Source organism: Heptranchias perlo, chromosome 41 (genome assembly GCF_035084215.1).
Source record: "Heptranchias perlo isolate sHepPer1 chromosome 41, sHepPer1.hap1, whole genome shotgun sequence".
Lineage (NCBI taxonomy): Eukaryota > Metazoa > Chordata > Chondrichthyes > Hexanchiformes > Hexanchidae > Heptranchias > Heptranchias perlo.
This window is the reverse complement of record NC_090365.1, coordinates 8,478,969-8,492,345: the sequence shown is the minus strand read 5'-3', so window position 1 is coordinate 8,492,345 and position 13,377 is coordinate 8,478,969. Positions and strand designations below refer to the sequence as shown.

At 55.0% G+C, this 13,377-nt stretch overlaps 1 protein-coding gene across 1 annotated transcript in view; it reads left to right on the top strand.

Annotated features, from left to right (window-relative positions):
- capn12 (calpain 12) overlaps nucleotides 1-9,273 on the top strand; it is a 48,279-nt gene extending 39,006 nt beyond the window's left edge. The window contains exons 19-21 of the mRNA XM_067975034.1: nucleotides 6,858-6,974; nucleotides 7,434-7,489; nucleotides 8,488-9,273. Coding sequence (XP_067831135.1) covers nucleotides 6,858-6,974; nucleotides 7,434-7,489; nucleotides 8,488-8,514 — 200 coding nt within the window. The 3' untranslated portion in view covers nucleotides 8,515-9,273. The remainder of the gene's footprint in view (nucleotides 1-6,857; nucleotides 6,975-7,433; nucleotides 7,490-8,487) is intronic.
- The last annotated feature ends 4,104 nt before the right edge of the window (nucleotides 9,274-13,377 follow it).

Below are 13,377 nucleotides of genomic sequence, written 5' to 3'. Positions count from 1 at the left end.
GGCTCCTCTCACACTGAGCCTACAAGTAACTCCCCTCTCACACTGAGCCCACAGGTGACTTCTCTCACACTGAGCCTACAGGTGACTCCCCTCACACTGAGCCCACAGGTACCTCCCTCACACTAAGCCCACAGGTACCTCCCCTCACACTAAGCCCACAGGTACCTCCCTCACACTAAGCCCACAGGTACCTCCCCTCACACGCAGCCCACAGGTACCTCCCCTCACACTAAGCCCACAGGTACCTCCCCTCACACTAAGCCCACAGGTACCTCCCTCACACTAAGCCCACAGGTACCTCCCTCACACTAAGCCCACAGGTACCTCCCCTCACACTAAGCCCACAGGTACCTTCCCTCACACTGAGCCCACGGGTACCTCCCCTCACACTAAGCCCACAGGTACCTCCCTCACACTGAGCCCACAGGTACCTCCCTCACACTAAGCCCACAGGTACCTCCCTCACACTAAGCCCACAGGTAACTCCCCTCACACTAAGCCCACAGGTACCTCCCTCACACTTAGCCCACAGGTAACTCCCCTCACATTAAGCCCACAGGTACCTCCCTCACACTGAGCCCACAGGTACCTCCCTCACACTGAGCCCACAGGTACCTCCCCTCACACTAAGCCCACAGGTAACTCCCCTCACATTAAGCCCACAGGTACCATCCCTCACACTTAGCCCACAGGTGACTCCCCTCACATGGAGCCCACAGGTAACCTTCCCTCACACTGAGCCTACAGGTAACCCCCCTCTAACACTGAGCCCACAGGTGGCTCCTCTCACACTGAGCCTACAAGTAACCCCCCTCTCACACTGAGCCCACAGGTAACTCCCCTCACACTGAGCCGACAGGTAACCCCCCTCTCACACTGAGCCCACAGGTGGCTCCTCTCACACTGAGCCTACAAGTAACTCCCCTCTCACACTGAGCCCACAGGTGACTTCTCTCACACTGAGCCCACAGGTAACTCCCCTCTCACTGAGCCTACCGGTGACTCCCCTCACACTGAGCCCACAGGTGACTCCCCTCACACTGAGCCCACAGGTGACTCCCCTCACACTGAGCCCACAGGTGACTCCCCACACACTGAGCCCACAGGTAACTCCCCTCACACTGAGCCCACAGGTAACTCCCCTCACACTGAGCCCACAGGTAACTCCCCTCTCACTGAGCCTACAGGTAACTCTCCTCACACTGAGCCCACAGGTGACTCCCCTCACACTGAGCCCACAGGTAACTCCCCTCACACTGAGCCCACAGGTAACTCCCCTCTCACTGAGCCTACAGGTAACTCTCCTCACACTGAGCCCACAGGTAACTCCCCTCACATTAAGCCCACAGGTACCTCCCTCACACTTAGCCCACAGGTGACTCCCCTCACACTGAGCCCACAGGTAACTCCCCTCACACTGAGCCCACAGGTAACTCCCCTCACACTGAGCCCACAGGTAACTCAGCTCACACTGAGCCCACAGGTAACTCCCCTCTCACTGAGCCTACAGGTAACTCTCCTCACACTGAGCCCACAGGTAACTCCCCTCTCACTGAGCCTACAGGTGACTCCCCTCACACTGAGCCCACAGGTACCTCCCTCACACTAAGCCCACAGGTACCTCCCCTCACACTAAGCCCACAGGTACCTCCCTCACACTAAGCCCACAGGTACCTCCCTCACACTAAGCCCACAGGTACCTCCCCTCACACGCAGCCCACAGGTACCTCCCCTCACACTAAGCCCACAGGTACCTCCCCTCACACTAAGCCCACAGGTACCTCCCTCACACTAAGCCCACAGGTACCTCCCTCACACTAAGCCCACAGGTACCTCCCTCACACTAAGCCCACAGGTACCTCCCTCACACTAAGCCCACGGGTCCCTCCCTCACACTAAGCCCACAGGAACCTCCCCTCACACTAAGCCCACAGGTACCTCCCCTCACACTAAGCCCACAGGTACCTCCCTCACACTAAGCCCACAGGTACCTCCCTCACACTAAGCCCACAGGTAACTCTCCTCACACTAAGCCCACAGGTACCTCCCCTCACACTAAGCCCACAGGTACCTCCCTCACACTAAGCCCACAGGTACCTCCCTCACACTAAGCCCACAGGTAACTCCCCTCACACTAAGCCCACAGGTAACTCCCCTCACATTAAGCCCACAGGTACCTCCCTCACACTAAGCCCACAGGTACCTTACCTCACATTAAGCCCACAGGTACCTCCCTCACACTAAGCCCACAGGTACCTCCCCTCACACTAAGCCCACAGGTACCTCCCCTCACACTAAGCCCACAGGTACCTCCCCTCACACTCAGCCCACAGGTACCTCCCCTCACACTAAGCCCACAGGTACCTCCCCTCACACTAAGCCCACAGGTACCTCCCCTCACACTAAGCCCATAGGTACCTCCCTCACACTAAGCCCACAGGTACCTCCCTCACACTAAGCCCACAGGTACCTCCCCTCACACTAAGCCCACAGGTACCTCCCTCACACTAAGCCCACAGGTACCTCCCCTCACACTAAGCCCACAGGTACCTCCCCTCACACTAAGCCCACAGGTACCTCCCTCACACTAAGCCCACAGGTACCTCCCTCACACTAAGCCCACAGGTACCTCCCTCACACTTAGCCCACGGGTACCTCCCTCACACTAAGCCCACGGGTACCTCCCTCACACTAAGCCCACAGGTACCTCCCTCACACGGAGCCCACAGGTAACTCCCCTCACACTGAGCCTATAGGTAACCCCCCTCTCACACTGAGCCCACAGGTGGCTCCTCTCACACTGAGCCTACAAGTAACTCCCCTCTCACACTGAGCCCACAGGTGACTTCTCTCACACTGAGCCCACAGGTGACTCCCCTCACACGGAGCCCACAGGTGACTCCCCTCACACGGAGCCCACAGGTGACTCCCCTCACACGGAGCCCACAGGTGGCTCCTCTCACACTGAGCCTACAAGTAACTCCCCTCTCACACTGAGCCCACAGGTGACTTCTCTCACACTGAGCCCACAGGTAACTCCCCTCTCACTGAGCCAACAGGTGACTCCCCTCACACTGAGCCCACAGGTAACTCCCCTCACACTGAGCCCACAGGTAACTCCCCTCTCACTGAGCCTACAGGTAACTCTCCTCACACTGAGCCCACAGGTGACTCCCCTCACACTGAGCCCACAGGTGACTCCCCTCACACTGAGCCCACATGTAACTCCCCTCACACTGAGCCCACAGGTAACTCCCCTCACACTGAGCCCACAGGTAACTCCCCTCACACTGAGCCCACAGGTACCTCCCTCACACTAAGCCCACGGGTACCTCCCTCACACTAAGCCCACAGATACCTCCCTCACACTAAGCCCACAGGTACCTCCCCTCACACTAAGCCCACAGGTACCTCCCCTCACACTAAGCCCACAGGTACCTTCCCTCACACTGAGCCCACGGGTACCTCCCCTCACACTAAGCCCACAGGTACCTCCCTCACACTGAGCCCACAGGTACCTCCCTCACACTAAGCCCACAGGTAACTCCCCTCACACTAAGCCCACAGGTAACTCCCCTCACACTAAGCCCACAGGTACCTCCCTCACACTTAGCCCACAGGTAACTCCCCTCACATTAAGCCCACAGGTACCTCCCTCACACTGAGCCCACAGGTACCTCCCCTCACACTAAGCCCACAGGTAACTCCCCTCACATTAAGCCCACAGGTACCATCCCTCACACTTAGCCCACAGGTGACTCCCCTCACACGGAGCCCACAGGTACCTTCCCTCACACTGAGCCTACAGGTAACCCCCCTCTCACACTGAGCCCACAGGTGGCTCCTCTCACACTGAGCCTACAAGTAACCCCCCTCTCACACTGAGCCCACAGGTAACTCCCCTCACACTGAGCCGACAGGTAACCCCCCTCTCACACTGAGCCCACAGGTGGCTCCTCTCACACTGAGCCTACAAGTAACTCCCCTCTCACACTGAGCCCACAGGTGACTTCTCTCACACTGAGCCCACAGGTAACTCCCCTCTCACTGAGCCTACCGGTGACTCCCCTCACACTGAGCCCACAGGTGACTCCCCTCACACTGAGCCCACAGGTGACTCCCCTCACACTGAGCCCACAGGTGACTCCCCACACACTGAGCCCACAGGTAACTCCCCTCACACTGAGCCCACAGGTAACTCCCCTCTCACTGAGCCTACAGGTAACTCTCCTCACACTGAGCCCACAGGTGACTCCCCTCACACTGAGCCCACAGGTGACTCCCCTCACACTGAGCCCACAGGTAACTCCCCTCTCACTGAGCCTACAGGTAACTCTCCTCACACTGAGCCCACAGGTAACTCCCCTCACATTAAGCCCACAGGTACCATCCCTCACACTTAGCCCACAGGTGACTCCCCTCACACGGAGCCCACAGGTAACTCCCCTTGCACTGAGCCTACAGGTAACCCCCCTCTCACACTGAGCCCACAGGTGGCTCCTCTCACACTGAGCCTACAAGTAACTCCCCTCTCACACTGAGCCCACAGGTAACTCCCCTCTCACTGAGCCTACAGGTGACTCCCCTCACACTGAGCCCACAGGTAACTCCCCTCACACTGAGCCCACAGGTAACTCCCCTCACACTGAGCCCACAGGTAACTCCCCTCACACTAAGCCCACAGGTACCTCCCTCACACTAAGCCCACAGGTACCTTACCTCACATTAAGCCCACAGGTACCTCCCTCACACTAAGCCCACAGGTACCTCCCCTCACACTAAGCCCACAGGTATCTCCCCTCACACTAAGCCCACAGGTACCTCCCCTCACACTAAGCCCACAGGTACCTCCCCTCACACTCAGCCCACAGGTACCTCCCCTCACACTAAGCCCACAGGTACCTCCCCTCACACTAAGCCCACAGGTACCTCCCCTCACACTAAGCCCATAGGTACCTCCCTCACACTAAGCCCACAGGTACCTCCCTCACACTAAGCCCACAGGTACCTCCCCTCACAGTAAGCCCACAGGTACCTCCCCTCACACTAAGCCCACAGGTACCTCCCCTCACACTAAGCCCACAGGTACCTCCCTCACACTAAGCCCACAGGTACCTCCCTCACACTAAGCCCACAGGTACCTCCCTCACACTTAGCCCACGGGTACCTCCCTCACACTAAGCCCACGGGTACCTCCCTCACACTAAGCCCACAGGTACCTCCCTCACACGGAGCCCACAGGTAACTCCCCTCACACTGAGCCTACAGGTAACCCCCCTCTCACACTGAGCCCACAGGTGGCTCCTCTCACACTGAGCCTACAAGTAACTCCCCTCTCACACTGAGCCCACAGGTGACTTCTCTCACACGGAGCCCACAGGTGACTCCCCTCACACGGAGCCCACAGGTGACTCCCCTCACACGGAGCCCACAGGTGGCTCCTCTCACACTGAGCCTACAAGTAACTCCCCTCTCACACTGAGCCCACAGGTGACTTCTCTCACACTGAGCCCACAGGTAACTCCCCTCTCACTGAGCCAACAGGTGACTCCCCTCACACTGAGCCCACAGGTAACTCCCCTCACACTGAGCCCACAGGTAACTCCCCTCACACTGAGCCCACAGGTAACTCCCCTCACACTGAGCCCACAGGTAACTCCCCTCACACTGAGCCCACAGGTACCTCCCTCACACTAAGCCCACGGGTACCTCCCTCACACTAAGCCCACAGATACCTCCCTCACACTAAGCCCACAGATACCTCCCTCACCTTAAGCCCACAGGTACCTCCCCTCACACTAAGCCCACAGGTACCTCCCTCACACTAAGCCCACAGGTACCTCCCTCACACTAAGCCCACAGGTAACTCCCCTCACTCTAAGCCCGCAGGTAACTCCCCTCACATTAAGCCCACAGGTACCTCCCTCACACTAAGCCCACAGGTACCTTACCTCACATTAAGCCCACAGGTACCATCCCTCACACTAAGCCCACAGGTGACTCCCCTCACACTGAGCCCACAGGTGACTCCCCTCACACGGAGCCCACAGGTAACTCCCCTCACACTGAGCCTACAGGTAACCCCCCTCTCACACTGAGCCCACAGGTGGCTCCTCTCACACTGAGCCTACAAGTAACTCCCCTCTCACACGGAGCCCACAGGTGACTTCTCTCACACGGAGCCCACAGGTGACTCCCCTCACACGGAGCCCACAGGTGACTCCCCTCACACGGAGCCCACAGGTGGCTCCTCTCACACTGAGCCTACAAGTAACTCCCCTCTCACACTGAGCCCACAGGTGACTTCTCTCACACTGAGCCCACAGGTAACTCCCCTCTCACTGAGCCTACAGGTGACTCCCCTCACACTGAGCCCACAGGTAACTCCGCTCACACTGAGCCCACAGGTAACTCCCCTCTCACTGAGCCCACAGGTAACTCCCCTCACACGGAGCCCACAGGTGACTCCCCTCACACTGAGCCCACAGGTGACTCCCCTCTCACTGAGCCCACAGGTGACTCCCCTCTCACTGAGCCCACAGGTAACTCCCCTCACACTGAGCCCACAGGTAACTCCCCTCACACTGAGCCCACAGGTAACTCCCCTCTACCTAGGCCTTCGGGTATTTCTCCTTTCCATGAGCCTACAGGTATTTCCCCTCCCTGAGCCTGCAGTACCTCCCATCTCCCCCAGGCCTTCAGTTATCCCCCCAGTCCAGGCCTGCTGCATTCCAGCACCCCACCTCTCCCTCTCTCCTCAGCCTTCAAGTCCACTCTCTCCCCTAGGCTTGCAAGTGTTTCCCTGTCCAGGCCTATCGGGTCCCCCACACTCAATGTATTTGTTTCTGTCTCTCCAGGTTTTAAGTTGGATTCCAGGGTTCACCAAGAGCTTTGGTTACGGCACACAACCAGTACCAACACCATCAACTTCAGTCACTTCGTCAGCTGCGTGGCTAAGCTGCAGAAGCTGTTTAGTAAGTAACCACTTTTATTCATTTTATATTCACCTCCGACCTCGCGTTTTCCTTCAGGAATTCTCCTCAGTCCAGGTGTTCAGGGTGGGACAGAGGGCCTGTGGGTCACAGACAGCACTCCTCCAATGTTAGCCTTGACTCAGTGGGTAGCACGCTTGCCTCTGAGTCAGAAGGTTGTGGGTTCAAGTCCCAGAGATTTGAGCATAATATCTAGGCTGACACTCCCAGTGCAGTACTGAGGGAGTGTGGTTTGGCGGACGAGGCCCCGTGTTCCCTCTCTCCCATGTTTAACTGGTATCCCCAGGATTTGAACTCTTCGCCCCAGTGAAATATTTGCTCAGACCTGCTTTGTTAATTCTCCTCATCAACTGGAAAACATCAATTAATTTACCATGCTCATGTCACACAATACGATAACCGGCATCAAGCTGCTAACACTGTCAATTTATTTCATTTCAGACATTTTTGGGAGGTTGAAGAGCCGTGGCAGCACAGAGCTCGAGAATGTTGACGAGGTGAGTCACAGCTGTTGGTCAGTGCAGGAACTGAGGGGTTTGCATAATGGTGCAGTGGATCACAGTCCAACTCAGGACAGGGAGTGTCCAGTCCAACTCAGGACAGGGGGTGTCCAGTTCAACTCGGCACAGGGAGTGTCCACTCCCAACTCAGCACAGGGAGTGTCCACTCCCAACTCAGCACAGGGAGTGTCCAGTCCAACTCAGCACAGGGAGTGTCCAGTCCAACTCAGCACAGGGAGTGTCCAGTCCAACTCAGCACGGGGAGTGTCCAGTCCAACTCAGCACGGGGAGTGTCCAGTCCAACTCAGCACGGGGAGTGTCCAGTCCAACTCAGCACGGGGAGTGTCCAGTCCAACTCAGCACAGGGAGTGTCCACTCCAACTCAGCACAGGGGGTGTCCAGTCCAACTCGGCACAGGGGGATGTCCACTCCCAACTCGGCACAGGGAGTGTCCAGTCCAACTCGGCACAGGGAGTGTCCAGTCCAACTCAGCACAGGGGGATGTCCACTCCCAACTCAGCACAGGGAGTGTCCAGTCCAACTCAGCACGGGGAGTGTCCAGTCCGACTCAGCACAGGGAGTGTCCAGTCCAACTCAGCACAGGGAGTGTCCAGTCCAACTCAGCACAGGGAGTGTCCAGTCCAACTCAGCACAGTGGGTGTCCAGTCCAACTCAGCACAGGGAGTGTCCAGTCCAACTCAGCACAGGGAGTGTCCAGTCCAACTCAGCACAGGGAGTGTCCAGTCCAACTCGGCACAGTGGGTGTCCATTCCAACTCGGGACAAGGGCTGTCCACTCCAACTCCAATTTGCACAGGGGATATCCAGTCCAAATCAGGACTGGGGATGTCCAGTCCAAATCGGGACAGGGGATGTCCAGTCCAACTTGGCACAGGGAGTGTCAGCACAGAACCTGAGTCTCCGTGCTGGGAAAGTGTCAAAGGATGGATATGAGCTGATGCAGACACTGAGGTTTTTCCTTCTCTGTTTTCCCAGTGGTTCCTGCTCTTTATAGGAATCTAAAATGCTGAGTTCCTGGAATCTGCTCAGCTGGAAATAGCAGAAGGATCCGAGGAGGAATCTCATATTAATTGTATCCATATGATTTATATTGATTAGTGCTAATTGTTTTAAGGTGGGGCGTATCAACTGGGGACTCTCTTGTATCCATTTATATGAGAGCTTATCTAGGGTGTGGTGTGTGTGTAATGTGGATCTCTGTGAATAAAGGCTTGGAAGCAACTGAAGACCAGGCTCTAGTATTCTATCCTTCACCACTGGGCTATCCAATTTATTACATCTCATGGATTACCACAGAACTCAGACCAGTCCATAACTCCAAATATAGCTGCTATTTTTGTGCCAGAGTTTTATTTTTGCATTATTTCCAGTTTTCTGCTTTTAATATTTGTCAAATGCTACCCAAATATATTGAACCATCATACGTGAGGGTTCAGCCATCTGAGAGACACCAGGCCCACAGTCACAGTGCTCTCTGGGTTTGTACCCATCCAATTCCGAATCACAGACTCCAACACTGTGCAATTCCTCACTTTACTCAGACTTCCCTTCCTGCGACAGACTGTAGGCTTTTAAAAGCGAAGCTCAGCGTCCCATAACCACTGCTGCTTGAGTTTCTGTCTAACTCTTTCCAACCTAGCTGTGTCCTGCACCTGGGTTGCCAAATAGAAACATGAGGTGAATGGGAGTAAAGGTCAGTGACGCTGTGGGTGTATGTCTGTCGGTGAGCGGTGATACAAACGTTGAAGGTTAGTAATTGTGATGGGATTATAAATAAAATTAAACATTGCAATGTATTTTTAAGTTTGTTCTGTAATAAGTTCATGGGGGTATCTGTACAAGAGTACACTGTACCCAGGGCCAGCTCCTGTGTGCTCCCTTTTATTGGACCAACTCCTGTGTACAATGTAATATTGGGCCAGCTCCTGTGTACACTGTAATTTTTACAGGGAGTCCCCGGAAATGTGTCAGTATTTACAGCTCCCCAGGATTGTGAGAGTATTTGCAGGCGTCTCCGGGAATGTGTCAGTATTTACAGGGAGTCCCCGGGAGTGTGTCATTATTTACAGGGAGTCCCCGGGAGTGTGTCATTATTTACAGGGAGTCCCCGGGAGTGTGTCATTATTTACAGGGAGTCCCCGGGAGTGTGTCATTATTTACAGGGAGTCCCCGGGAGTGTGTCAGTGTTTACAGGGAGTCCCCGCGAGTGTGTCCGTGTTTACAGGGAGTCCCCGGGAGTGTGTCCGTGTTTACAGGGAGTCCCCGGGAGTGTGTCAGTGTTTACAGGGAGTCCCCGGGAGTGTGTCCGTGTTTACAGGGAGTCCCCGGGAGTGTGTCCGTGTTTACAGGGGGTCCCCGGGAGTGTGTCATTATTTACAGGGAGTCTCCGGGAGTGTGTCAGTATTTACAGGCGGTTCCCTACAAATAAAAATTTCAAATTACTTGTGTTTTAAAGGGTTCTCAGGATGCGGCAAGGCCATGTTTATTGTGCATCGTGACTTGCCCTGAGGGGGTGGTGGTGGGTTTTAACCTTGATCCACTGCAGTCCATGGACTCCTGTCCACAGTACTGGGAGCTGAAGCTGTTGCTTGTCGTTCGTCGCACACTCCAACCCACACCATTCCCGCTCACTCATCAAGAGAGGTAGCCTCTCAGTCTATGATCCCTTTAGATATTAGGTGTCAGCCGTGGCTCAGTGGGAGCACTCTCACCTGTGAGTCAGAAGGTTGTGGGCACATGTCCCACTCCACAGACTTCAGCACATAATCCAGGCTGACACTCTAAAGCAGTACTGAGGGAGTGCTGCACTGTCGGAGGTGCCGTCTTTCAGATGAGGGCCCCGTCTGCCCTCTCAGGTGTACGGAAAAGATCCCATGCCACTATTCGAAGAAGAGCAGGGGAGTTCTCCCTGGTGTTCTGGCCAATATTTATCCCTTGGTTATATGTTAAACCAAACACACTGAACTGAAAGATCGATGGGAAAGTGGAAATGAAGCGTTAGCCGAGATTGACTCACGACCACAGCCTGGAGTGAATCTAACTTCGAGTTTGATGCTCTCACGCAAACAGGAAGTGCTCCGGCGTCACTCGCTGGTGTGACGATGGTGCTTCCTGCTATTGTCGGCTTTGTTTATATAACTCTCCAAATGCTAGGCAACAAACTACAGGCTTTACACTCACACACACGTGGCTCTGTGTCACTGCCCGTGAAACGCATGGAGCTCCCATCGCTGAGGACCGAGTAGTTGATTCAACAACAGCAACTTGCTGTAGTAAAACGTCAAAAGGCGCTTCACATGAGCGTAATCAGACAAAAAAAAAATTGACATCGAGCCAAAGAAGGAGACATTAGGACAGGTTGACAAAAGCTTGGTCAAAGAGATAGAAGTGTCTTAAAGGGGGAGAGAGAGGCAGAGAGGTTCAGGGAGGGAGTTCCAGAGCTTAGGGCCTAAGCAGCTGCAGGCACGGCCGCCAATGGTGGGGCGAAGGAAGTGGGAGATTGACAAGAGGCCGAAATTGGAGGAACGCTGAATTTTCAGAGGGTTGTAGTGTTGGAGGAGATACAGGTCCACCTTTCAGACAGGTTTAATCCGTTTTCTCAAAACACTGAACTCGCTGCGTCCTTTCTATATCCTACATTGCAGCCTAGACACTTTTACTAAAAGAACCAGCTGACAGCAGCCCAACTGAGAGTAGAAAGGGATGCTTAAATGACAGAATGGACAAAGGCGCACTGATAAACTGTGATTTCCCCAATGCGTTTGCAGAAACAAGTCCCACAAGAACACTCCCCGACATGTGTGTCACCATACACTGCCGCACACCAAAGGGGAAGCTGGAAAATTAACTGGGCTGTTAGCAAAGGTTTGGCGATTGCCCAGCAAAGTCTGCGCCTGTCGTTTACTGTCGCTGTCCTCAATTCTAACCTCCCTTCACCACAATGGTGCTGGCTTGTGCTGCACTGCAGTCCCACAGGCGCTGGGCACCCTCTACCACCTAATAATGAAAGGGCTGGATAATGTGTCTATTTGTAGATTATACCAGTTTAACAGATTGGGGAGAAGCAAAGGGCACTAAAACTACTCATGAGTAGGAATAGGCTGGATGTTAGGCGGTTCTTCTTTTCCCGGAGGGCAGTGAGCCTCTGGATCATATTGTATGAGAGGGTAGAGGGATCTGTATGAGACGGTAGGGGCTACGTGTACAAGAGGGTAGGGACTATGTGTACGAGAGGGTAGGGGGTATGTGTATGAGAGGCTAGGGGCTACGTGTACGAGAGGGTAGGGGCTACGTGTACGAGAGGGTAGGGGCTACGTGTACGAGAGGGTAGGGACTATGTGTACGAGAGGGTAGGGGCTACGTGTACGAGAGGGTAGGGGGTACGTGTACGAGAGGGTAGGGGCTACGTGTACGAGAGGGTAGGGGCTACGTGTACGAGAGGGTAGGGGCTACGTGTACGAGAGGGTAGGGACTATGTGTACGAGAGGGTAGGGGCTACGTGTACGAGAGGGTAGGGGGTACGTGTACGAGAGGGTAGGGACTATGTGTACGAGAGGGTAGGGACTACGTGTACGAGAGGGTAGGGGCTACGTGCACGAGAGGGTAGGGGCTACGTGCACGAGAGGGTAGGGGCTATGTGCACGAGAGGGTAGGGGCTATGTGCACGAGAGGGTAGGGGCTATGTGCACGAGAGGGTAGGGGGTATCTATACATCATTAAAAATATACCGTGCCTGTGAAATCTGAGTGAATGTATTTCGGGGAAGTTCCCCCCCTGTGTCTCCAAGTGGATTTCTGCAGTTTCTTGCTCTAAACACCAGAGGGAGCAGGTTAGAAACAAAACACAACCAGCAATTTGACAGAAATTGAATGACATCATCAGACAAAGTTGAACCTCAAAAGGACAGTCAGTCAACCAACTATCTTCAGCTGCTTGCACATGCAGCAAGACCTGGTCAACATCCAGGCTTGAGCTGTTAAGTGACAAGTAACATTGGTGTCACACAAGTGCCAGGCAATGACCATCTCCGACAAGGGTCTAACCAACTCTCCTTGACATTCAACGGCATTACCATCACCGAATCCCTCACCATCAACATCCTGGGGGTCGCCATTGACCAGAAACTCAACTGGACCAGCCACATAAATACCGTAGCTATTAGAGCAAGTCAGAGGCTGGGTATGCTGTGGCGAGTGACTCACCTCCTGACTCCCCAAATCCTCTCCACCACCTACAAGACACAAATCAGGAGTCTGATGGAATACTCTTGCCTGGATGGGTGCAGCTGCAACAACACTCAAGAAGCCCGATTCCATCCAGGACAAAGCAGTCCATTTGATCGGCAGCCCATCCACCACCTTAAACATTCACTCCCTCGGCCACTGGTACACCGTGGCTGCAGTGTGTACTATCTATAGGATGCATTGCATTACTCAGCTGTGTTGCCCTCCACAGCTAAATAACCTAACACTCCCCATCTAGGCGAATACATGAAGAGGTACTAGAGGGTGGAAGGTTCCCACTGAACCTGTACCCCAGAGAGAGTGGTGAAACATAGCAAGAAATTGGAAGAGAAAAAAGATCGGTTCTAATTAGCTGCCAAACAATGCAGGCGTGCCAGGCCTGGCCGATGGTGCAGGCGTGCCAGGCCCGGCCGATGGTGCAGGCGTGCCAGGCCCGGCCGATGGTGCAGGCGTGCCAGGCCCGGCCGATGGTGCAGGCGTGCCAGGCCCGGCCAATGGTGCAGGCGTACCAGGCCCGGCCAATGGTGCAGGCGTACCAGGCCCGGCCAATGGTGCAGGCGTATCAGGCTCGGCTGCTAGTGCAGGTGTGCCAGTCTCGGACGCTGGTGCAGGCGTGCCAGTC